The sequence below is a fragment of the Idiotropiscis lumnitzeri genome, chromosome 17, assembly GCF_059441095.1.
Source record: "Idiotropiscis lumnitzeri isolate Australia: NSW breed Sydney's pygmy pipehorse chromosome 17, RoL_Ilum_1.0, whole genome shotgun sequence".
In the NCBI taxonomy this organism is placed as follows: Eukaryota; Metazoa; Chordata; class Actinopteri; order Syngnathiformes; family Syngnathidae; genus Idiotropiscis; species Idiotropiscis lumnitzeri.
This window is the reverse complement of record NC_142407.1, coordinates 15,140,281-15,165,854: the sequence shown is the minus strand read 5'-3', so window position 1 is coordinate 15,165,854 and position 25,574 is coordinate 15,140,281. Positions and strand designations below refer to the sequence as shown.

The 25,574-nt window shown below is 43.4% G+C and overlaps 1 protein-coding gene across 2 annotated transcripts in view; it reads left to right on the top strand.

The window, feature by feature from the left end:
* The window catches only part of jade2 (jade family PHD finger 2), a 39,293-nt gene that overhangs the window by 4,204 nt on the left and 9,515 nt on the right, over positions 1-25,574 (top strand). For both annotated transcript variants that reach the window (XM_088279475.1, XM_088279474.1), the window contains exons 3-10: positions 1,098-1,183; positions 6,764-6,921; positions 17,196-17,341; positions 17,572-17,783; positions 18,195-18,362; positions 19,443-19,559; positions 19,935-20,261; positions 20,528-20,692. In XM_088279475.1, the coding sequence (XP_088135601.1) occupies positions 1,098-1,183; positions 6,764-6,921; positions 17,196-17,341; positions 17,572-17,783; positions 18,195-18,362; positions 19,443-19,559; positions 19,935-20,261; positions 20,528-20,692 (1,379 nt within the window). The remainder of the gene's footprint in view (positions 1-1,097; positions 1,184-6,763; positions 6,922-17,195; positions 17,342-17,571; positions 17,784-18,194; positions 18,363-19,442; positions 19,560-19,934; positions 20,262-20,527; positions 20,693-25,574) is intronic.

The following is a 25,574-nucleotide window of genomic DNA, read 5'->3' as shown; positions in this document are numbered from 1 at the left end:
TAAGTATTTTGTTTTTACAATTGCTGTTTTTTCTTGTCTTGAAACATTAATATTACAATTATTGGATTTAAATAAATATCCTTGTTAATATTATAAAAGCATGTTTTTTAATTACATTTTATTACATTCTTTATTTTACGATTGTATTTTTCACCAAATAATTTTATGATGTTTGTCTTTTTGATTAGATTATTAGTTTTTTTTTTATTGAAACATATTCAAAATTTTAAACAATTCATTGATTATATTTCTTTTATTCTATTAACAAAATAAACATATTGCGTTCATGTCAATATTCAAACAAATATTTCTTTTTAAAATGTACACTTTTGACATTTTTTTATTTACTGCGCACATCTTGACGACAGCTGCGTTGTGGTGAATCTCAACAATAATCACCTGCACAACCACACGCTTCAGTTGTGTGTTTGTGTCCCTTCACAACACACACACACTACACGTCTGCAAGGTACACACTTTGCCGAGTGCCGCTTTAATTTCAACTGGATTGTGCGACTCTGAAAGGAGGTGACAGTAACTTTAATGGAGGTGGAGTGTGTGTGGGTGATCATTAGCAGCTTGTGTGTGTGTGTTACCTCCCACTCAACATATTTTCTTCCACTGCAAACACCCGGGTTCGAGTTGTGAAGTCTGAACCGACTAAAACACACTTGCGAGGCAATTACACGTCAATTTCCGAGTGGCTTTTTGTGAACAAATAACGTTGATTTGAATCTGGTGCGTTTGCAGTTTTGACAGGAATTGTCTGTGTTAGCTTTGCGCGCTAGCTGCCGTTTAGTTGGCTAGCATACGCTGGGTAGGCCTCCAGCTTTTTGTTGATTCCAAAATGATGGGATGGGCTGCTAGCTTTTCGTAAACAAGGAACTTTGGTTCAGATTTTCTGTGACAACAACTGAGTAAGGCATTTAAGCTCGGCTTTTTGTGATCTTCGCCAAGGACGAGCACACGGTGCTAGCTTAGCTTCCGGCGCAGTGTGCTAGCTACAAACGCGAGCGTGTGTATTCTGCTTAATCGGTCCCTATTCTCCGCATTAGCTCGGAAGTGTTTTGAATTCCTTTTCGTTGTGATTCTTGCAGGTCAGGTGACGTCGTGGTCCAGGTCTTCCAAGAATGCGGCAACCAGCATCACGTGGGTACGACATCAGCACAAGAAGCATTCGGAGGTAAGGCACAACCTGCACGGCAATCAGCCCACACTCGTAGCGGATTTCAAGCCAGAGTTGACACTTCCAATTATGATGTCAAGCCTGGGTAGGGTTTCAAGCACGGGTTAGGGTTTTCACACTAGGGTTATGGTTTCAAAGTAGGGTTTGAAGCTTGGGTTTGTGTTTCAAACTTGTGTTCAAGTCTTGGTTGCACACATTGTGTTCATTGAAATTTTAAGTATGACTGGTATTTGTACTTGGTATCGGTATCAGTGAGTGAATACATCGAACATACCCAGTTGTAAGACTGGAGTAGGGTTTCGAATGATGGTTAAAGGATTCAAACTAGGTTGAGAGTTTCAAACAAAGGTTGAAGGTTTCATGCCAGGGTGGAAATTTTCAAGGATGGGTGAGAGTTTTCAATTAAGGTTTCAAGCCTGGGTTAGTGTTTCAAATTGGGGTTTTACGAACACTCAATGTTCAACTGGACCAAGCGGTCGTGTCCAAAACCAATCCATTGGTCTCACGACACGGCTCGAACGGCCGGCACAGTGCGGTCGCACAAAGTGGCAGGTCGCCTCGAGCGGTCCGCCGTGAGCGGTCCCCGAGGACTCTCAAATGACTACCCTGGCGCAAGAAGCGGAAAAAATGGTCGCCGCAAAGGACGTTCTGTGGCTGGCAAATTGCTCCCTCCTTTTGAAGGAGACCAATTGATCAAAATAACTTTGGACTCCTGCTGAAAGCAATTAGCCATTGCTATGCTAAACTAAGCTATGCTTCGCTGAGTGCTCATCATCTTTAATATAGAATCATTGTTTTGTTCTCACTTTTGGAAATAATGTCAAAATATTTTGAAAATTCTGTCTTTGACTTCTCCCCGATATTGTAAAAAAAAAAAAAAACTACTGCTCAGGAACTTTTTTTTTTTTTCTCAAGTATTGGTGGCTGGTATCAGCAGCCTCCACGACTACTCGATTCCTTAAAATAAGCCTGATACCAATTTGATACAATACTTGGTATCAATGCTCTCCTCTCCCATTTCAAAGTTAGGATCAGAGTCCTAAATTAGGGTGAGGATTTTTTCATTTATTTCTTGCTTTTTTTTTCCTCGAAGGCTAACCGCCTCGCCGCTTTGATGAAGGCCGTTTGGGACACTTAAGTCACAGTTTGCTTCTCGCGGCCAATTCTTTCGTGGCAGCGTTTATTTAAAAGAAAACAAAGGAGCATGTGTGCTTCCGGAGACTGCACAACAACTTCCTGCGTGCGTGCGCGCGGGTATAAAATGGCTTCATTCAAGAGGGTCTCGGGGGAAATGTCTGCTAGCTTGTAGCCCGCCGGGAAGCGTTGACACTTGTCAAAACATGACAACAACATAGCCCACGGACACACACACACACACACACACACGCACACAAGGCATTTGCTGAAAAGTGCAATTCAATATTGAAACTAAATCTTCAGAAGACACACATTTGTTCCTGTCAGATTATTAATGATGGTCTCAAGTCTGGTTGGGGTATCAAATCAAAATTAGGGTTTCAAATTAGGGTGTTGACTCTTCATAAAGGTGTTCAATAAGAATTGGGGTTTGAAGACTGGGTGCTTCATATTAGGGTTGCAAGAGTTTAAACAGGAATTGGGGTTTCAAATTGATATTTGAAGTCATGTTTAGGATTTCAAATTTAGAGTTTCAAGCCAGCGTGGTCCGTGTCAGTGTTAAGGTCTCAAATTATGGCTTGGGGCCTGCATCAGGATTTCCAGTTGGGGTTTCAAATCTGCGTTAGCATTTCAGAGTACGGTTTCACATTTACGGTCGAGTTTCGAGTACGATTTCAAGAGTTAGGGATTCAAAGTAGGGTTTTATTTTAATCGGGATTCAAATAAGAAATCTGCCTGGCAACAAGTGCTTCTGGAAACTTTTTTTTTTCTTCTTGTTATTGACGATGCAAATTTTTTTTACCATACAAAACATTTGCACCATCTTGCGTGGTTAGTAACAGTTTGCATTATTGCCTAATGTGTGTGCGTGTGTGTGTATTTGCATATGTGCGCATGTGAACGAGCTGGCTAGCAGCTGTTCTAGCTCGTTATGGTCCGGTAGAAACAGCTGTGCAACGCCATGGCGACCTGATGATCACAGTAACAGCAATACGCTTGCGTGCGTGTGCGCATGTGTGTCTAAAACATCTGTATTTTACTCCAATCACTAATAACTGCTTGCCTGTAGAAACACAAACACACGTTAACACACAGACGCACACGCGGCCAGACACAAACACAAACACACACGTATCAAAACACATTCGTCCACAATAAAATGAAAATGTTAGTGATAGCGAGCTCGCTGGCTAGTTAGCGACTTAGTTACAGTACTTAGCTAGCAAGGTAGTCAGCTCACCGCTAGATAGTTGTCTTAGTTATTTATTTATCTGGTCTTGTGGTAGTTAGCTTGCTAGTTGATAGTGCTGGGCACGTGCGCACGACTGGTATTTAGTCGCATACTTTCCTAGCTTGATAGCTAGCTAAGCAGTTAGTTAGCATGTGATGCAGCTAGGTGCTTAGCTTGCTAAGTATTTACTCATTTAGTTAGGTGGTTAGTGAGCAAACTGGCGGGATAAGTAGTTAGTATGTAATTAGTTAGTAGAAATGGTCAGCTAACTAAGCATTTAGTCACTTAACTTGCAAGCTCAGCGTTCGTTGTCTTGCGAAGTAGTTTGTCAGTTAGCTACTTAGCTTGCCAAGTATTTGTTCACAAGCTAAGTAGTTATTTAGTTAGTTATATTGTTTCCTAAAAAAATGTAAAGATTTGGATCTTTTATGTTATGTTTTCCATTTATGTGTTGGGGATGTCTTGAAAATGTTATGATGCCAGCACGCTTTGAAGCCCCGACTTCACATTAATCATGGATCTGTTTATTTTTGTTTTGAAAGCACGGGGTTTCCATAAGTGGGTCACATCTTCTTCCTCGCAGACATTTGTTAGCACGTTTGTCTATTTAGCACCACGCTCCCAAGAAGTGAGAGAAGAAGAAGGGGGGTCTTTAAAGTCTCCTTCATTCTCTGGCTTGTCAGTGACCCACTTTTTTTTTTCTTTTTTTTTTTTAGGTTTTCAGAGCGTTTGCTGCCTCACACTCACTCTTACGCACGTACTCAACTCTGCTTCATTTTCATGCCGTCAAGCAGCCTTCACACCTGGCGGCCGAGCTTTCCTGAAATAGGGTTTGCAGCTGGTGTTAGGGCTCCAAACTAGGTTGAGGCTTTTAAATTAGGGCTTCAAGTTAAGGAGTCGTCGTGTTTCAAGATAAGGTTCGGGTTTTAAAGTAGGTATTTAAGACAGGATTGTTCTTTCGTGGTAGGGTTTCAAGATAGTCAGACTTTCAAATCAGGCTTTCAGGTCTCCGTTACGGTTTGGAGAAAGATTTCTTGACTTTGTTAGGGACTCAAAAAAGGGTTTCAAACTAGAAGTTTGGGTTTCAAACAAGGATTAGGGTTTGGAATTTGGAATGAATTTTTTTGTTGTTCTTATGAATACTACATCATCGCAGGTGCAGCATCCATTTGTGAGCACGGTCCCAGTTCCGCTTTTGAGCTTGTGACACATCTGTTGATTTTTTTATTTTTTCTTCTCTCTCTCTCATTTTTCACATTTCTTTAAATATGTCTGGCAGCGTCTCTAACGGATGTGACATTTGCCATCCCGAGTAGGAAATCCCATTCACGTTTCTATGGCGGCTTTTTATGGCCGTTGACGGCTTTTACTGTCTCACGGGTTTCCGTGCCGGCGGGGAAAGAACTCAAAGGACCAGCCCGCCATCTTGAGTGTGACTCGTTTCATTCATGCTAAAAGGAGCAGCATTTCAAGTTCGCAAATTCAATTCAATGCAAGACTCTCAGGGGTGTTCGATAATCTTGTTCTTCTGCACCAAATTAATTGTGGGGTCCTTTAAAAATGGACCTTTTTACTTAAGGATTCAAAGTAGGGTTGAAAATTACGGTTCTTCTTAGGGTCTCAACCATTGGAGTTTCTAATTAAGGTGTCAAGATAGAGTTAGGGTTTCAAGAAACAGTAGGAATAGGGTTTTAAATGAGACTTTCAACCCTGGATTAATGCTTGGAATTAGTTTCCAAAGCCATGGTTATGCTTTGAAAGTAGAGTTTTGAATCGTGGTGATTAATATCTTTTTCATCGCACACACACACACACACACACACCCCCCAGGGACCTTCCAAGCTCCTCGCGCTAAAATTAGCCTCCTCCGTCTGAGTGGCGACATCTGCTGTGACGTTGTGTTGGGTCGCCATGACGATGATGCTTCACATCCTTCATCCCGGTGAAAATTGATTCCGCTACTGTAAACCTTCTACACTCGACAAATGAGTGACGCTAAGCGTGTGGGCGGAACACGGTGGCCAAATTAGACGATTGCTGTGAAACGGGAAACTAATCAATTGGCTGCACAAGGTCAGTGTGGACCAAATGTCTGCGTAAAAGCCATTTGAGGGCGCCCCCTACTGGCAGAGATGTACGGACACAATAACAGCACTCTCGAAATGCCACAGGCAGAAAAGTCATAAAAGAAATTACCCAATGTGCTGTATGTCAAAGTTGTTGTTTTTCCATTATTAAAGTGATGTGACCGACCGACCGACCGTGCGTGTGTGCGTGCGTGCGTGTGTGCGTGTGTGATGTCAGCTGGCCTTTAAAAGCACTTAGAGCACTTTGTCACTGTCCTCTGTGGGAAAGTGACTCAGCAGTGTAAAGTCAGCCCGAGTGTACAAGTGGAACGCGTGTGTGTGTGCGTGTGTGTGTGCGTGTGTGTGTTGTCAAAAGCATGTGTCTGCGTGGGTGCGTTACCTGGTGTCAGTATCACGTGTCGCATTGCATTAACATGGACGTGAGAGTGGACTTCCTGGTTTTTAAATGTCACCCTTCACCTCGCCGCACACGCACACACAGTGCGAGAAATGCACAAGTTGTTTGTGTCATGTTTGTCTTGTCCCAGTATGAGTTTCATCGGTGGCTTAAAGAGTTTGTGGTCGGATGAGCAATGATGACATCCTAAAAAGCAGGCACGCGCGTCATGCTTCAATTTGGGAAGCTCGTAAGACTCGTATTGCTTCGAGCAACGTGTCTGAAGCTTGTTCGGCCAAGGCGCAACTCTCGTGGCGCGTGGCCAAGCAAAAAAAAAAAAAAGGTCACAAAAAGTAAACTACTAATGAGGATTGCGTCTCTCCTCACAAATGGATTTACTCCATTTGAAATGTGGGCCTGTTTAGTTGAGCACAACGCTATTATTGTGCCCGATTTATTTATTTTTTAGGCCAATTTCAGTCTTTGGCCCAATAAAAATTAGATAAGTGATTAATCGGCCCAAATATATCATGAATAATGTCTTGTGTTGTAAGGCGTAAAACTGTTAAATAAAAATGGACAAAAAATCCGCTCAGAACAAAAAAGACCAAATTTTTGTCAAATTCTAAAGAGCTCATATGAGCGAATAATGAGGCTGGCAAACGATGGGCGCACAGATTAATCGTACAGTTCGCTCAATTGTGGTTGAAAAACAACACAACGATTCCGCCGTGCGATTGTTTCAGGTGTTTCGCACCGATTTCATCACGGCCATGAAGCTTCCCGACTCGGCGCAGCTGGGCCCGGACGACTTTTACGTGTTGTCGGACCCTTGGAGGCAAGAGTGGGAGAAAGGAGTGCAGGTGCCCGCCAACCTGGAGGCCATCCCGCAGCCCGTGGTCAGGTAAGACCGACGCAACGTTGTACACAAAAGGCAGAGCCAGTGAATTTTCTGAAAAGGTTTGCGTTTCATGGCGGGTCATCAATCTTCGGCGCCGGGCTCCACCCACACGCTGTGGTTAATAAAAAGTACCATTTTTCGCAACCTGGTTTACAGTTTGAAATTTGGGAGCCAGAAATCTTCCTAAAATAGCCTCTTCAAACCAAAATGGCTGACTTCCCGTGTCTTACCGGGTTTGGATTCTCAAGAATTTTCTGGGTTTACTCTTGGATCGACATGTCTACCAAATTTCATGTTCTGTCAAACTGGCGTTGGGAGCTGAAATTTAAAAAAAATTTTTGGTGCAGATGATCCCCAAGCGGAAAAAGCAGGCAATAGATGACGAGACGTCATCACGCGCCATCGTTTGTGGAGCGAACGCGGGAAGAGATAAATGTCTCTTGCTGAGTGTTTACACTGGCTAATGGGCTCATATCTCACTCACACGCGCGCACGTACACGAGCGAGCAGATGGATGTGCGCCCGAACAACGGCGGAGAAGCAGATTGTCACGAAAAAGACACGTGGTCCAGATAAGCGAGCGTGAATGAAGGCGAATCTTTGATGATCAGCGTCAAAACAAACAATATCATACAAATATGGTGGCAAATAAATTCATGGCAAATTAGAAGGAGAAATTCCACAGAACGCAAATAGCGCCGCATGAATGAACGCAGACTCGTTTTTCTCGCTCCTCCGCATCTTTCAACTGTGCTCACGTGGTTAACATGCCGAAGCAGCAGGTGGCGCTGTAGCGATTAACCCGAAGCCCCTTGGAAACAATCAGGACTCTCTTTTAACTTTTAAAATCACAACTTTTTTTCCCTACATTTTTACAAACGTATTTACAAAATATATTAACTAAATTATTGTAAAAAAATATATATACTCTTGTAAAATCACCACTTTTCTCCTCTGTAACAAATATTTCATATAACAATTTTATCCTTGAAAAATTATTTTGAGGAAAAGAATACTCTCCCTTAATTCTTAGAAATTTCTTTTTTTCTTTGTAAAATAAATAATGCATCCTTATAAAAAATAAAATAAAAATAAAAACTCTTTTCCTCATGCATTGACAAATTTACTTTCACCATTCTACAATTTTCTTTCTTTTAAAATTTTATTTTCTCATACGACAAAAATCCCTCCCAAAATAAAAATTAAGACCCACTTTATTTTTGTGACTTTTTTACTTTCCTGCCTCACCCCCCCATATTATGATGGTTTATTGGCACACGATTCATCTTGGCCGCAACCTTTAAGCCGGGAATGAAAAGTGGAAGAGGAAGACGAGTGTTTTGTCAAAGCCAGACGCGCCCGCAGCTCCTTCATTTTTTTTTTCTTCTTCTCCACTCCAACAATTTTTAGTGATGATGTCATTATTCATCACTAAAAAAAAAAAAATAGAAGGAGGAAAATATGTCTGTGCCTGAGGCCGGACTACAGTGAGTGCGATGCAGGAGGAAAACAGAGATGCTTTAACCTGCCGTTAAACTTTCATTTATTCTGCTTTTATCTCTTCAGTTATTAATTCTTCAACTAAAATAATCCATTTGTAAATGTTACTTGCTATGCTGAAATTTATTTAAGCCGTTTAAAGGGTTCTAATGCCCACAATCAATGCTCATTTTGCCAAAGGCGTATTATGTAGCAATTAGCATTAAGCTAGCGGAATTTTGTTTTGTTTTGTTTGTTTAGTTTAGTTTGGCAGTCACTCTCAAGTGGGAGTGGCAATAAAACAGTTCCAAGACTCCTTTTTGTTTTGTTTTTTGTTTTGTTTGTTCGCTAGCTGCCAAACTGCTGCTCGTTGTGAAGTTTGCTGCAAATTTCTTGCAGTTTGTATCCATAAGGTTTGAAAATGAATTTCAGCGACACATTTTTAGTCTTTATTACCAGCGTGGACGTTTTTATGTCATTTATTTCTCATTTCCTTTCGGCACGCTTCGGCTCCACGCTTAGCATTCAACGTCAGCTAACCTCTCTTGCATCATTTCTTCAATCATGGCGTCGCGCTCGTAAAGTCGTCGGAGTCCGGCAAAAGGTCAGAAGAGCGTGCGCCAAAGTCAATATGAAAGAGTCGAAATGAGTGACGACGCCTTCAGGAACGGACTGCTGTCGTTTCTAGCGTCATTTGCACCACAACAGCAATGCGTGGAAATCCCCCAAAGCTGAAACTCAGGGCTTTTTTTTTTTTAAATCACGTAGAAAGACGAGAGACAGCAGTGTTAGTTAACGTGCACGGTTGGCGTCAAACTCATAGTTTCCATGTCTCGTGTATTTGGAGCTGTCATGAAAAAAAAACAAATGTCGATTTACTGTACGGGAAGTCTTCAAAGTAACATTTTGACATTCTTGATGGTCACACAAGTGTAAGCAGATGTTTCCGATGAATACAGAATGCAGTCAACGTGCGCAATTCCAATGATAAACTTCAATTCCAAAGAAAAAGTTGCCATTTTGCCTGAATAGAATTATTATGTAAATAAATGTCATGTTAAGCGAGGGGTGGGGGGGGGGGGGTAATATGGTTGAAAATCAAATGGTTCTACTCAATTATGAGAAGGCATTTGTGACATTTTGAGAAAAGTACAATAGTGATAATATTGTCACAATACATTGCTCATTTTCCAAGAGTAAAGTCGTTATATAATTTTTTTTAAGAATTAAATGGGAATGTCGCAAGAATAAATTAGCGGTTTTCTGGAAAAAAAAAACGAAAATTTCCCACTCTGTGATTTGTGACGTGAGTTATAGCTCAGCTAACCACAAATTATCATCCAATTGCCGAAACCCGGGATTGAACCCGGGACCTTTAGATCTTCGGTCGAACGCTCTCCCAACTGAGTTATTTCGGCCTCCGGAATGCCGGACACGGTGAACTATGACCCCTGGTGGATTGTTGCAGCCTGCGTATTCAGCCACTTCCTGTCCTGACACAGTCAGCCTTTTCCTGGACTTCCAGTTCCTGATTTAGTCTCCGGCTTGCCTTGTCAAACGCTGTCGGCCGTAAAACGTCGGCGGGTTCACGGCCTGGAGCGTCTTGCACTTGTGGTTTTTGCTTTGGCTTTGAAGCGGGAAGGAGGGAATGCTGCACATCCGCGAGTGGCTAACATCTCTCAAGAGTTAAAGGATGGATCCGTCCCAGTTGACAGAAGACCGCAAAAGACACAAGATGTGGTGTATAAACACGTCGATTGGTCGCCGCCAAAACCGCTGCAGTGGGGTCGTGAACCGGGAGAGTTGCCTTGTTTTCCTCTCGACATCATTTTGGAGAAAAGCGCATTCATCAAGTCTGGCAAGTCCTTCCCGAAAATCTCCAGCCTGGTGCCAAACGATTGTTGGACGAGGACACCTGATCAGGCTTCATCAGGCTCCAAAGCGACGGACTCATCTCCAGGTTGTTTGGGTTTGGTTCTGCCCCCCCCCCCCCCCCCCTCCAAAAAAAAAAAAAGAAAGGTGACCGGGTTCAGCTGGAAGTCTGACTCACTCTTTGGAAGCGACCGACGTCTGCACATCCAGCATCGCTCTTCATTCCGCCGAGGTCAGCCAGCCAGTTGGAACGCTCCAACTGACTGCCTTGATTGGTTGGATGTTGTCCAATGAGAGAAGGGCAATGCCTTCTTCCTGTCTGCCAGAGGCCAGTTCGTTTCACGGCAGGTGGCGGAGGATCGTCGGGCGGGATTAACGACTCCGTCGCATCCAAAATGATTTTCATCACGCTTTTACGCGTCTCTTAAAGATGTTTGGCGCTTCAGTCAGACAAGCAGTTCGTACTGATTGGTGGCGGTTAACTGGATGGATAAATTGATTCTGGTTCTGGATGGATTTGATGGCTGGATTGAGAGATTGTTTGATGTTTCCGTGGAGGGATTTTATAAAGGTGATGTTAGAAGGGGGATAGATAAGCGGATAGCAAGGCTGGCTTTAAAAAAATCGATTTATGGATTTTAATTGATTTTCCTTTTCATGGCCTGAGATCGATTCCTGCATACTTTTAATAACAACTTTTTCATGACTTCACGCATCACTGGAGATTTTGTCACGACGCGAAAGCGGCGTATCAAAGCAAAATGGCGGAAGCAGTGAAATCAGCGCCAACCAACTTGAAGGCAGGATTTGATCGGACACAAAAAAGTCCAACTTAGTCGTCCTCGGTGCTTCGTTACGCACGGTCAGCGGGTTTACTTCCACTTTGATTTGTTCGCTTTTGGCCAACGTGAGCGCCGCTGCCTTCAAGTCCAAGTGCGGCCTCGGAGAGCCAAAGAGGACCGCAGCCTTCAGTCGGCGGCGCACGTCTCTGAGTTCATCACCGTCCGTCTAATAACATGTTGGGAGCGGGAATGAACTGGCGTTGGCGTTGGCGTTGGCGGGCTTCTTGTGAGGCTCGCGTGCTTGTAAAGGCAAATCAGGCGGCCGCGTGAAAAGCTTTAACGTTTGTCTGCAGTGGTGCTTGGGAGTAGGGGTGCGCTGTCACTCACGGCCGTGCGTGGATTTAAAGGTTTGGCAAAGGCTGTTCCGCAAATAATACGGGGTGGGCGGGTTCAAAAGTTTGAAAACAAACACATCCAATTCTTGCAGCCAAACGGGGATTTTTGTGTTTTATGAGATTTTTTTTTTTAATTTCGCTCAAAGGACAACTGTCATGAGAACATTCTAAACTATGCAAACATCCTATTCCCCCTCGGGCCGGACTAACAAACTGATTTTCCACGAGTGTCCTTTAAAACAGCGGCTGGCATCAAAAGGAAAAGAATCAAAGCTCACTAAAGGTTATTAGCAGAGGCTTTTTTTATTTATTTTTTTTTTATTCTTTCGGGATGTTCGCAGTCCGCAGCCCTGAGGGAAGCCACATATTCTTCCAAGACAAACCTGCCTGTCTCTTAACGGAGTGCGACTCTTGCATTGTGGCTCGTTGAGAAATGTTTTTTTTTTGTTTTTTTTTTTCATGCTTTTGATACGCCCTCCACCCTTCCTGGTGGTTCTTACCACATCCGGTTGACACATAAGCAAATGCAACAAAAGATCTGCAGCAGAACTGCAGCAAGTTGGACATTTTGCTGTGAAGCGGGAATTTCCGAGGTTCCTTCAAAAGCGCGACTGTTAAATGTCATCAATCTCAGTTTTCCGCGGCAAAGTTTTATGAAATGTCGCCACTTTCGCTTCGCCACATCACATTTGGTAGGCTTGTCCATCTTGAGTAGACCCACAAAAACGTCTCAGGAAGCCATGACTAAAAACACAAAGCAAATAAATGTCAATGCGTGTTGGGTCATCGCATTTCCACTTGATCGTCCATATTGGATTGCTTCCTGGAACAACAGCATGACTCATTCGCTTCCCAGAGAGGGCCATAAAAGCAATTTACACACAATGGTGCGGTGACATCATCCTGACCAGGAAGCGTGTGTCTGAGTACCTGGAATTGCGGGCGCTCCATCTCTCTCTCTCTTTGATGATCTTTTGAAGGACACACTTGAACAGCAACAAATATTACAAACATAACGTTTGAGGATCGAGGGCAAGGAATGACAACAATTAAAGCCTCATGCTCACGTAATTTAGTTGAACCTGTACTCCTTAGTCTCCAGTTGGCTGCAGTGGCCCTCATTCTCCTCTTGGACACGTTAGTTTACCCAATTCTTGTGCCTTCGTGGCCCTTAGTCTCCCTTCGGATGTGTTAGCCTGACTTGTTGTTGTGACTTAGCGAGCGTTATAGGCGACTCCTCTGTCTCAGCTTGGCTGAAGCGGCCCTTAGTCTCCCCTTGGCTATGTTAGTTTACCCTGTTGCTTGTTTGCACTTTGCTCCGGTCTCCTTTTGGCCACGCTAGCTTAGCCCGTGTGACATCGTTGCTGTCCAGAGGCAGCAACATACGACTCCACATTCTCCACTTGGCTGCAGTTGCCCTCCTTCCTCTGCACTTTAGTCCACTCCTCCCACCGCGTCTCATTCCTCGACTGGCCGAGCGAATGATACGAATGAAAACATTCCCGCCGGCCGGCCTTGTTTGCCCAAACGGTGGCCGCATTCTCCCTCCCCCCTTTGGTTTCCCTCCTCACCCTTTTGTCAAACATTATTTGCGCAGGCTGCAGCTCCTCTAGAGCAGAGGTGTTAATAAGTCGCTCTCATATCCATGACAACAGGCTCACTGTACTGGCATCTCAAGCACACAAAATGACAGCTCACTGTCAAGTCAAATATGATGACAGAAGATTTAGTAATTTTTTTAATAAAGTGGAAATATGAAGAAGGGGGCGGAGGGTGTCATTTTACGAAAACAGACATGTTACGAGGCAATGTAGTAGTGGAATTTAAATCCGATTATTTCCAAACAAGAGTTGTTATAAGACAAGAAAATTGTCACTTTTCAAGAATCAAATGCACAACCCGAAAATTCTTGCCCTAATATTATTGTTCTTTGAGTGTTCGCCTCGTTCTTTTCCTTAACTCGAAAACGGCCAACAACAGCAAGAATGTCACTGATAAACTCAAACGGAGCCTTTTCCTCTTCTTTATGGTTTATTTCAATTGACGCGTCGCAAGCGGATTCAAAACCTTGAAAGAAATAATATCAAACTCATTTAGATTATCGTGAAAATTAGTTGAAAAAAACATAATTCATTATTATGAATCTTACCGCGGGAACATTTTTAATTTATATTGGGGGGAAATGTTGCGTTCCTATTATGTGAACATTGCACTCAAACGAGCACTCCTGTTTCTTACTGGCCCAAAAATACTGCCGGGTTAATACTGGAAATTGCAATTTGGTCGTATCATGCTCAAACTGCTCACAAATGTGAATATTTTTTTTAGGCTACGTCAGTCTGCGTGCTAGTGTGGGAGCAGAGAATGCACAGTGTCTGTTGGCACACACACACACACACACACACACAGTGGCAGAGTGTGGTGGTGTGAAATGTTTGGGTATAAAGGGGGGATTAAGGGAAAGAAAGGGGACTCGCGGTTTTCTCAGCCAGGCTGTGGCAGAGAGGTATTCCAAGAATGACATTTTACACACACACACACACACACACACACCCCTTCATGATGGTAATCAAATATTCTCCAGTACAAATATGACATTTTTCTGTGTTGTCTTGTTGGCTTTGATTTCTTGGGGAAGGACCCTTAATTCGTAAATGTGTTGCTATATCATAAGAATGTCGTTGGATTGTTCTTATGACATCTTGATGCTCTAGGGATAAAATAAGGGGAGGTTCGGAATCAGTTTACTTGTAGTTTTACAAAAATAACATAATGGCGTCACAGAGACCGAAAGTGGGATAACTCCATTTGTGTCTTTTTTTTTTTTTAAATGAAGAGCAAAAAAGCGTCTCGAATCATTTCCAATTGCGTCCATGATTGTACTCAGCACTTTTCTTGATTCCTAAGTGCAATACTGGGCCAAGTCACATTTCCAAGACGTGAACCCCCATGATTTATTTTATTTTTTTTTTTTTTGCAGCTATAAAACTTGAAGTCGTAAACCCCAAAAACTGGCGCTCGCCCGCCGTCGTTTACAGTGTGACAATTTAGCGGCATGTCCTCACATTTTTCTCTTTCTGTGCATGCCTTTCCTCTGAAGCCACGTCTGCATCTGGCGGCATCTTCTAATTGCTCTCTTTCTTCCTTACCATCATTTCTTTTCTTTTCTTTCTTTTTTTTTTTCACTGTGTGATTTGCTGGCACGCAAGGTTGTTATTTGCTTCACTGTGCGTCTGCGCTGCACTTTTAATGAAGCCATAAATTAATAAGAGCACATAAAAGAGCTTTTTGTGGCTTCTGCTTTGCTGAAGGTGTAAAATTTCCCCCCTTAATTCCATCCATCAGACATCCATCACTCTTTACTCCCTCATATTATTTCCAGCTTGTTGCACGTTTTTCCTGCTGTTGCATGCACACCCCCTTTTTTTTGGGGGGGGGGTGTTTTGGGAGCCCTTATCACTCTTCAGGAGCTCGTGCATGTGTCAAAAGCATCCTGAGGGTCAGACGACGCTGGGGGAAAAAAAATGCTAGTTGACAAAAGATGAATGTTTTACAAGTCGGTTGACAAGTTGTGATGACCGCCGCCACCTTTCACAGTCGAAATAAACATGACGATTACAAACAAATAATTCATGAAAAGGACCATTCACGCTCAATCGGGCAAAGATGTTCGATCTCAACGGACTGTCATTTAATTAATGGAGTCGCTCTCTTGCGCAAGTTGCTATAACCGCAGCCAACTTGCACAATCGAAAGCAACGGAACTTTTCCTTTATTAGTATTATTATTATTATGTAATGTATTGTGTTGGTGTGTGTGTGTGTGTGTAAAAGTTTGGCTTTGGTGATGATTATGTAGGAGGTGAGTCATGGAAGTAATGAAAGTGACAGATTGAAAAGAAAGCCACGCATTTCTAGTGGACATGGTGCTCTTAAACGTCTTATAAAAGAACACAAAAGCACACACACACACACACACTTCAATAACACACTGATGAAATAAGACACTCAAGCTGCTTTGCGCCTTACATAACAGACCATTCTCTCATCTCACTGAGTGTGTGTGTTTAGGTGTGTTTAGGGGTGTGCGTGCGTGTGTGTGTGTGTGTGCGTGTACCCACAGTGAGGTATCCATTTGCCGTGTTATTTAATTATAATCCCGGACTGAAATAGATCAGAGCAGTCTGTTTATTTTAGATAATAAAAAGAAGCTGTAAAAGCGCGTTTTAATGCAACCACAATCGCTCACTTGTGCGATTGATTTTCTGTCGAATTTAGTCGAAAATCGCACAAAAAAGGTTTATCGCAGTCAAATAAATCCAACGCCCCGGATCCAGCGCCAACAAAATTCACCCTGAGAAGATGATATTTGGTAGAGCCACAAAAAAAGTTTCAAGAAGACACAGGAAGTCAGACATTTTGTTTCAACGCACCCTTTTTCGCTTCTTTTGTGCACGTTCCAGTGGCCTCGCGCGAATCAGTTTTGTTCGGTGGTGTGAAATTTGAATGGCATGCGAATCATGAGTCAACCCACAAAAACAAACTCCAAGCGGTTTCTGAAAACACGTGAGAATTCTGTCATTTTGGTCTAAGGCATCCATTTTAAGCCGACTGTAATTTTGTAAAGTACCGCCGGGTTTTCCTGAAATGTTTTTTGAAATCAGCTCCTGAAGCCCGTTTCACTTGGCCACATGAAATTTAGTCGACATGTCTAGCATGAGTAGACCCACAAAAAAAGTCTCATGAAGCCATGTCAAGTAACAAAATGCAAAATATACTTATTTAATGTGTACATAAAATATATATTTCTCTGGAAAACTTTTAATTTATTCATTATTAAGTTCATTTAAAATTTAAAAATATAATAATAACAAATAATAATAAATAAATTAAAAAAATAAATAAAATAACATTTATTAATTTAATTTGAGGTAAACAAATGAAGCATTGTTTTAGCGGTGGATATTTCACTTAATTCCTTTCAGAGACTATGTGGAAAAATAGGCGACCAAATAACCTTATGAACTGAAATATCGTATATTAAATTCGATTCCACAAAGTAATATACTCTGTAATGTGTGTTTTTCTCGTTTTAACCCTTAAATCCTTTGTATGGCGGTAACTAGTGAGGACATCATGTGCCATCAGGAACCAAAACCTCGGATGAATATCACGTTTGTGGTTTTCTGTCTGCATTCGCTCGTTGCGTCTCTGTTGCGATTGTCGTGTCACTTGACTTTAATGTCAGTCGAGGGCTACCGGGTCACGCAGAGTTCCCCACCCGCATTTCTCTCTCTTGTTGTCTGTGGAGACGTTTTAGTCTGCGAGCGCTGGAGAGCAGACAGTGCCCGGAGGAACTTCCTGTCCCGCGTCCCGCCGTGATCGAGCACGTTGACACACTTTCAATCGTTGGCGTCCAAGCACGCGTTGTCGTTCTTGACTGAAATAAATGACCATTTTGAGTGCTCACATGGTCAAAAACTAAAAAAAAAAAAAATGGGCTCGATGGTGCTTCATGGAGTTTTGAAAATTCCAGACAGTCCCCGTTAGGCACAGAAAATTTGCTAGGTGTGTCGATCCATGAGCAGACCCACCAAAAAAATCTCAAGCCAAAAAAGCCATTTTCATTCAAAGTGGACTTTTTAGGTTCAATTTGGGCATTTTAAGATAACTTCCAAGGTGTCATTAAAAGTCAATTGTCCTGGCCATTTTGTGCAATTGCTACCAAATTTGAACCATTTTTTTTCCAGGTTATTGCCCGAATCACCTGGCGGAACGTCCAACGACACCGACGTGGGCCCTCTGCCTCTCCCCGGCCAAGTGTACAGTTGCTACGACCTGGACGACACGGATGTGGCCTGGCTGGAACTCGTCAACCGAGAATTTGCACAGATGGGTGCGTTTTCACAGTTGACTTCATTCTTGTGTTCCAGTGAGGGCGGCAAGGGGGATAAATAACTTGCTTCTTTATTTCCGCAAGATAGCGTTAGCCGCTAATGTTAGCAGATCATGTGATTATATCACATCTTTTTCTGTTAGACCTTCTAGTTTGATTTCAGCGGAAACTCTCAGTCACTAATTTAAAAACTACTCGTTGGCCACTAACATGAGCTGCTATCCGATCAGCGCTTCCTGAGCTGGCCGAGCTGACGATGGAGCGCATCCTGGTGGAGCTGGAGCGCTTGTGCGCGGAGAAGATGCAGCAAGCCATCGAGGCGGAGGAAGGCCTGGGCATCGAGTACGACGAGGACGTGGTCTGCGACGTCTGCCGCTCGCCCGAGGGCGAGGACGGCAACGAGATGGTCTTCTGCGACAAGTGCAACGTCTGCGTGCACCAGGTCCCACATTGTGAACGGGTTTTTTTTCTTAGCCAAGTTTGCTTGCGCCCGCGTTGCCTGTGGCATAACATTTGCCTCGCAATCATTTTATGATTAAACGGAAAATAAAATATGACTTAGTTTGAGGAAGACAAAAGAGCCATTCGTATGACTGCAACGTTTTGTCCACGGATAGTCACTCGGACTCACGTTAGCATTTTAGATAGTATGCTAACAGTAGCGTCACAGTATTTTGGTTATTCTTTCTAACGTTTGTGCTTACTTTGTTGATTTTAGACAGATTGACTTGGCGGTCCACCCGAATAGCTTATGACTCACTTTTGTTGTTTTCAACCTACAAACGTTGCAAGCAGGAGCATTTAGTAGCCCTCATTAGCTTAGCTGGCTAACTTCTCTCTCTCTGTTTTACAGGCCTGCTACGGCATCCTGAAGGTCCCGCAGGGCAACTGGCTTTGCCGGACGTGCGCCCTCGGCGTGCAGCCCAAGTGTCTGCTGTGTCCCAAGCGGGGCGGCGCCCTCAAGCCCACCCGCAGTGGAACCAAGTGGGTCCACGTCAGCTGTGCCTTATGGATACCCGAGGTGAGGCGCACTTTTACCTCTTTTGCAATGACTACTACTACGACTACTCGCTCAAAATAAACACGCATGCCGAGCTTATTGCTGTGCTGTAACATTGCAGTATTACTCTAGAACAGGAGTGGGCAAACGTTTTGATCGGTGGCTTCTAAAATCTGACAGAGGGGCCGGACCGGGAGCGGATGGATGGAGTGTTTTGGTCACCTCGCCTCATCGGAGAAAAAAAATAATACATTTAATTTTAAATGAACATGAACAAACGCATGACAACAAAATATCTGTCTTTTGACACATCATCGTGAAAATGGAAAATAAATTAAATAAAGTTCGGCGGGCCGGATTCAAATGTTTAGCGGCCCGCATGTGGCCCCCGGACCGTAGTTTGCCCACGCTTGCTCTATAATGTCAATTTTCCACAACAGCCCTTAGTCTCACTTTTACCCTGTTGCTGTAAATCAAGCGCTGGACTCGCCACTTTTACACTCCACTGTCTCCACTTTGCTGCAAGTGGCCCTCAGTCTCCCTTCGCATGTGTTCGTTTGTTTTTGTACATCTTCACAAGTCGATGCTTACAATTAAATACACAGACAGGACTCATAAAATGCACACACACACGCACGTCATGTCTGACTCGTAGAATTTGACCCATTTGTGTGGATGCTTCGAAAAGAATGTGTGTGTGTGTGTGCGTGTGCCAAGCTTTCAAATGATTCGCCCCCTGCAGCGTTGTGTGGAAAGCAGCCTTCAGTTCCAACGGAGGTCTCACTTAAACACAAACACGCACACAAGCTTAGCTTCTAGCATCTCTCTCGATGCAATTTTCATGAGGTTTTTCCTGTTTTCCTGCTGGGAACGACAAACACAAACAACGCTCCAGCCTCCGAGTAATGCAGCGTCCCTCAATTTGTGTGTGTGCGTGTGTGTGAGAGACTCAGGGTCAATTAGCAGACAGATCAATTTGTTGCGGCACTGAACAATTGTCTCTCATGGATCGGCCGGGTAACCAAAAACAACAGTGGCCGTATTCTGATGGAGTGGAAAGTGTACTTGTTGTGTTTCAAACGCTTCAAATGTGTGCGCTAGGTGAGTATAGGCTGTCCGGAGAAGATGGAGCCCATCACGAAAGTGTCCCACATTCCCGCCAGCCGATGGGCTCTGTCCTGCAGCTTGTGTCGAGAGCACACCGGAACATGCATACAGGTAATAGCGGCTTGAAATTTGGTCGGCATATCTGTCATGAGTACTAAAAAAATAAATAAATAAATCTTTAAGTGAGCATTTTAGATTCTGATTCCTCATAAAACTTGAAAACGTATTTAAAAATTCAGCCTTAAAGCTGGTTTATCTTTGCAACATGAAATTTGGTCGGCGTGTCTGACATGCGCAGAGCCACAAAAAAGACTCGGGAAGCCATTCGTTTTGATTTGAGGTGTGACTCGTCATAAAACAAATTCAGAAATGAAATTCACCCCCCGAAGGCAGTTTCACTGAGGCATGATGAGACGCAGGCATGACCGTCACGTGTCTCTCTTGTGTTTGATGGTTCTGATAAATGTGGACGTTGTTTCTTGACAGTGTTCGATGCCCTCGTGTATTGTGGCCTTCCACGTGACGTGCGCCTTCGACCACGGTCTGGAAATGAGGACCATCCTGGCCGAGAACGACGAGGTCCGCTTCAAGTCCTTCTGTCTGGAGCACAGCGGCGGCGGCGCGGCCCGGCCCGAGTGGAACCCGGAGCCCCGATCGGTACCGTGCTCGGTGTCAGAGAGGGCCGAGCGGGATCAGCTGGAGCGAGACAAGGTGAGCCGGCGGAAGCAGAAGCTCCAGGAGCTGGAGGACGAGTTCTACCGGCTGGTGGACCCCGGCGAGGTGGCGGAGAACATGGCGCTGCCTGTCACGCAGGTACTTTCAGAACCGCAGATTTCGATATTGTCGATAACCTGCTCGTGGATGTCAAGCGGAACAAAATGGCAGAAGCGGCGAAACATGAAGGCTGTTCTATTTATTGTCTTGATCCGGTCATAAAACTTACATGATTAGTGGAACGTCCTTGGCTTCAATTTTTCATCTAAATATTTTTACGAATGCACCGAGTTACAGAAAAAAAAAATTGCCTCTCTATCCGTTTCATAGTGTGCTTTAAAAAAAAAAAAAAATTCCTCCCGAAGGTGGACTTCCTGTACCAGTTCTGGAAGCTGAAAAGGAAGGCCAACTTCAACCAGCCTTTGGTGACGCTCAAACGAGACGAGGTGGACAACCTGGCCCAGCAGGAGCAGGACGTCCTCTACCGGCGACTCAAGCTTTTCACGCACCTGCGACAAGACTTGGAGAGGGTGAGTGGGGTGAAAAGACCCGATTCCGACAGACCGCCACGCATACTCGGCTGAGCCTTTCGAACAGAACTCGCCGAAACGGGACAATTTGCTGTTTTGTGAGGTGGCTGCGACTAGAGTGGGGAGGAACGGCGGCTCATCTTCATCACCAAAGCGGTCTTGACTGTGTGAAGGCGCTCATATCAAACAGTGACGGCGGAAAAAGCTGCTAACATTTTCTGCAGGCGGCGAAATAGCCTCAGCCGCTTTGACTTAAGGAGTGTAGAAGTGGTGATTTACAGTCTTTATCGATTTTTTTTTTTTTCTCAAACACTTTCTTACCTCTTATGGTGATAAAGTGCCCAATAGCTCCCCTGTTGGCAACGAGACTTCAACAAGTGCTCTCCAGTGTCTCCTTTCCCGCCGTCGCTAAGATTAACTCCGCTCGGGTTCATCACAGCCACGTCACCCGCAAGTCAGTCTATCGATTCACCGCCGGCCTTGCGATCTGCAGCTCTCCCCGGCCCCCACCGCCCGTCGTCGACGCATTTCACATTGTTTATCCCGTCAATATGAGCCGACGTGACGGCGGTTTTCCTGCCGAGGAGAAAATCTTTGTGTAAATAACACTAGGGGATAAATCACAGGGGATCAGATTGCCGTGTGTGAAAAGGTGGCCGACGTAACGTAGTTAATGTTAGAATCAAGCTCGTACGATTATGAGAGTAGAATTAATTGAATAAATCAATTAAACCCCCCCCCATTTTACTCTAATAATAAACATACTGCAGTGATCTTGTGGCGCTAACTTTAGCATCATGCTAGTGCAAGAGAGGGTAGTTTATTTTAATCCTGAAATTAGCATTTCAGATTTCTGATTTTAATTTTTCTTTTTGCTGATTTCTTATTTGAATAGTTTTTTCCTCCCTTGCTTATAAAAAAAAAAGGAAATGAAGTTTTCTTTTGTGAGCTAACGTTAGCATCAAGCTAGCACGAGCAAGGTTCGGCTCATGTCCGCGCACATCTTCTCTTGACAAGGGACAAGATTCAGTTTGTCGTCTTTTTTCTCATCCATCCTTCGCCTGCTTGTTTCTTTGCCCTGAAGACCGTCTGTCAGGATGAAAGTGTTGCATGTCTTGTATTGTGTCGCCATTATATGTTTGTGTGTGTGTGGGTGTGTGTGTGTGTGTACACGTGTGTGCAAGTGTGTTACCCCAAGAGTGGTTTCCAATCAACTCTGATTTGCTGGCAAATTGAAAAATCCCTTCCATTCACCATCCATGTGTGTGTGCGTGTGTAAATTTCTGGGGGCTAATGCCCCCCTGGATTAAACTCCCCCCCTCGCGTCCTCCACTCTTGGACTTTGAAGTGCTGCCAGTGTAACGAATTGCTCCGTGATGTCCCTGAGAGCATCGGTGAGCTTTTTCGCCGAGTCGGCATTTTGCTCCTGAGTGGTTGACGACAGTCGTTGCTTAAGTCTTGTCGGTGTCGCTAGCGCACGGCAAACTGGGACTGTCAAAACAATTCTAGAACTAAGGATTACTGTCGTTTGAGGCCCGGGGATGCTAATGCTAAAAGCAATGCTAACACCAAAGCGTGCATCTCATTGGCTGACTGACCGAATTTCTTTCTCAGACAAGTTGCCGAGACCAACTCGACGTACTCATTCGAGAATGTCATTCTTGTGCATTTGCGTCAGTCTCTTAATACTTGATGTTTGACGTGCCGCTGTTAGCTGGATGCAACCATTTCCTAAGGCCCGGATCCAACATGATATTCATAACTTGTACAAGCCTTGGGGGAGGGCGATTCTTTTATGATGTATTTTAGCGCCAGATAAAAAAAAAAAAGACTGCGTAGGGGAAAAGCCAGATGACAATTGAGTTGATTTCTCTGGTGGGTAAATGTATTAGTGAGGCCCATCTCACGTCTTCATGTCTGCCATCAACTGTCTTGTTATGTAACTTGCTCGGGTTCAGGCGGAGGACAAAGCAAGGAAAAAAAAAAAGAAAGCAATTCAATGACTCAGCCTGCTCTCACACACAAATACAGTGAAACAGCTCACTCGAGTGCTTTGGAGCTGCGGGGCGGTCCGCAGACGGGTCCCACCCCGTTGGATCGACATCAACGTGGCTCCAAAACACACACAAATCAATGTAGGCTAATCGTGACATCATCCGTCGTGGAACACTTCCTGTAGGTAACTGTGGAAATAACAATGTCCTAAATATTTTTCCCACCCACCCACGATGGGTCAAACAAGATAGACAGACCATATATTTCTATCTATAGTTTTACTCCTCCCGCACGCTTGGAATATATGAAACATGATTCAAACACGTTTTAACCGATTGCAACACACTTTTGAAAGTTTTCCTCTCTGCCCGCTCTCAATCTGTTCCTTCAAGTGGTGGGCGTAACATCGCTTTGAGGAAATGAAAAGATGACTCTTGTTTGGACCGTTCTCAAATCGAAAAAAAAAAATGGATGTTAAAATATTCACAAAATTAGGGACAACTTGGGAACATTTTCCTCATTCCCCAAATTCCTACTTTCTTTATTTCCAGTAATCTACAATTTGCCAGGACAACTTCATTCTGGACATGTTAGGAAATATTTTTCACATTCTCCAAATTTGAGTTCAGAATTCCACATTTTTTTCCATGACAAAACTCCCAAACTAAAGAATTAAAAAAAAAAAAAAACCAAACAAAAAAAAACTCTCTCTCAAAACGGTCTCATTTTTTTAAAAGGTTTTTTTTTTTTGTCAAATTCAACATTTATTGCATGTTACTGAATTTCACAAGACTTCAGTTCAGCGTCAGCGCTTCAGCATTGTCACACACACACACACAATATTCCTGCAGACATTCTCCAGTTCGTATTAGTTATTGGTCCTGAGGCATATTAAGCTGCGGTATGATAATCAGATGAGCCTGTAGTGCTGTCACAACATCTTTTATTCAGCCGCTCTTCCCTCTGCCCTACTTCTCACATTTTGTACTTCAGCATGGCTGTGCCGTACTGTAATGGTAACCCCCCCCTCATCAATTTCTTTCACCTGTTTTCATTTCTACCGCCCCTCCTCTTCCTCCTTCCCCGATGCCATCCCGCTCGCTGCCCCTCTGATACCACGATGAAATAAATATGAGGCTGCGTATAAATATTTATTGCCGCTTGTGTGTTTCCACGGCCTCGGCGGAGATAAATAATTCACGGCCAGTCAAACCCTAAATTCGCACGGCTTTGATAAGACAATGGGGGGGGGGGGGGGGGGGCAACATGCTAGTAAAGGCACAGGTTTGACACGGATAGCGTGTTGCTGTGTAAACACGCATGAGATGAAATGTGCACAGTCTAACGTGCATCCTTGCGTGGTTTTCCGTTCGTGCCATGCCAAAGTTGTGCATCACAATGACATTCCAAATTTTTTTCTTTCTTTTTCTCTCTACGTGCTCGCTCGGTGTCAGTTGCGCATCAGTCACGGCAGTCAAAATGTGCCTTCAGTACAATAGACAGGTGTGTGAAATCTATTTTCATCGAGAGTACACATCAAAGTGCGCGTCAGTCACTCGGTGAGCTATCGTGCCGAGTTATGATAGTTTGGGATTTTTCATGATCGTTCGTTTCGTTGGGACTTTTTTAGTTTTTTTTTTAATTCAGTTTGTTTTAATTTTATTTTTTATTTAGATTTTTTTTTTTTTTTTTTGAAAATAATTATTTTCAGCTTTTTAAAAATTTTTTCTTAAATAGATCAAATATTTATGAATTCGCAAAATAAAGCAAAAATAAAGTCTCTGATTATTGAGTGAAAAGTAAGGTAAACTCCAATTCTCAAACGTTCGACTTTCCTTCTTCGAGCCGCTTGAACGGCAACAACAAAACAAATTCATTTAAAGCTCATGTATGATCTTAATTGGCAAGGACAAAAATGAAGGAGATTTTTGCTATCATTTTAGTTGTAGTCAGTTTTATAAATCCAAAGTATAGTTTCAGTTAGTTTTTGTGTTTCAAAAGCATGTTTGATTTGATTTGATTGTCAATTTTAGCTCAAGTTTATTTTCAATTTCTCGAACTGTAATATAACTTTGGTGCAGTGGAAAGCCGTTCAAAAGTGGTTCATTCTGTCGTTGTTGTGTATCGGTCGCTACCGTTGGCAACGGTTCAAAATAGGTTTTCTTCTTTTTCCACGATGTAAATGTCAGAATTTTGCATCAGTCACTGCAGCGGACAGCCTTTGCAAAATCGTTTTCTTCAATTTGCGCAATTGCTGTCAAAGTTGTGCATCAGTCGCTACAGTGGTCAGCAATTTGCTGTTATTGCCCTCCTCCCCTTTTTTTTTTTTAATCTCGTCTTTCCCGGCACAAAACAACATAAACAAAAAAACAAAACAATAAAGCTGTCAAAACAACAGCGTTGACTGCCAAATTGTTATCTGAGAAAAAGCCTTGCGGATGCCCGCACTGTCACTCTGGCCTGCATCACTCAATTGAATTCACTTTGCTTCCCAAATGCCACCAAAACAAAAAGCAAGCTCCTTCAACTGACTTTCCTTTTGAAAAGTCGCTTTTCTGCATTGAGACGTCATTTAAAAGCAGATGTTTGTTGATGCGATTGTGTGTGACGTTGACATGACGGCTGTGTGACTAATGGCTGATTCAACAAGTGACAAATGACTTGTTGATGTTCTCCCTGGCAGCGTTCTCCGTTGGGAACGTTCCATCTTTGTTTAAACGCCGACTGTCCGTGCGGTGATGGCGGGCCAATTAAAGATCAATAGCGGTGATATTTAGATGGTTCAGGGCCAGCGCACATGGTCGATCGAGCCCAGTATTGACTTTGTGTGGAATGTCTCGCACTTGGTCGGTAGCATCGGACAAAATCGGTCTTGCTTTTTGGGAAT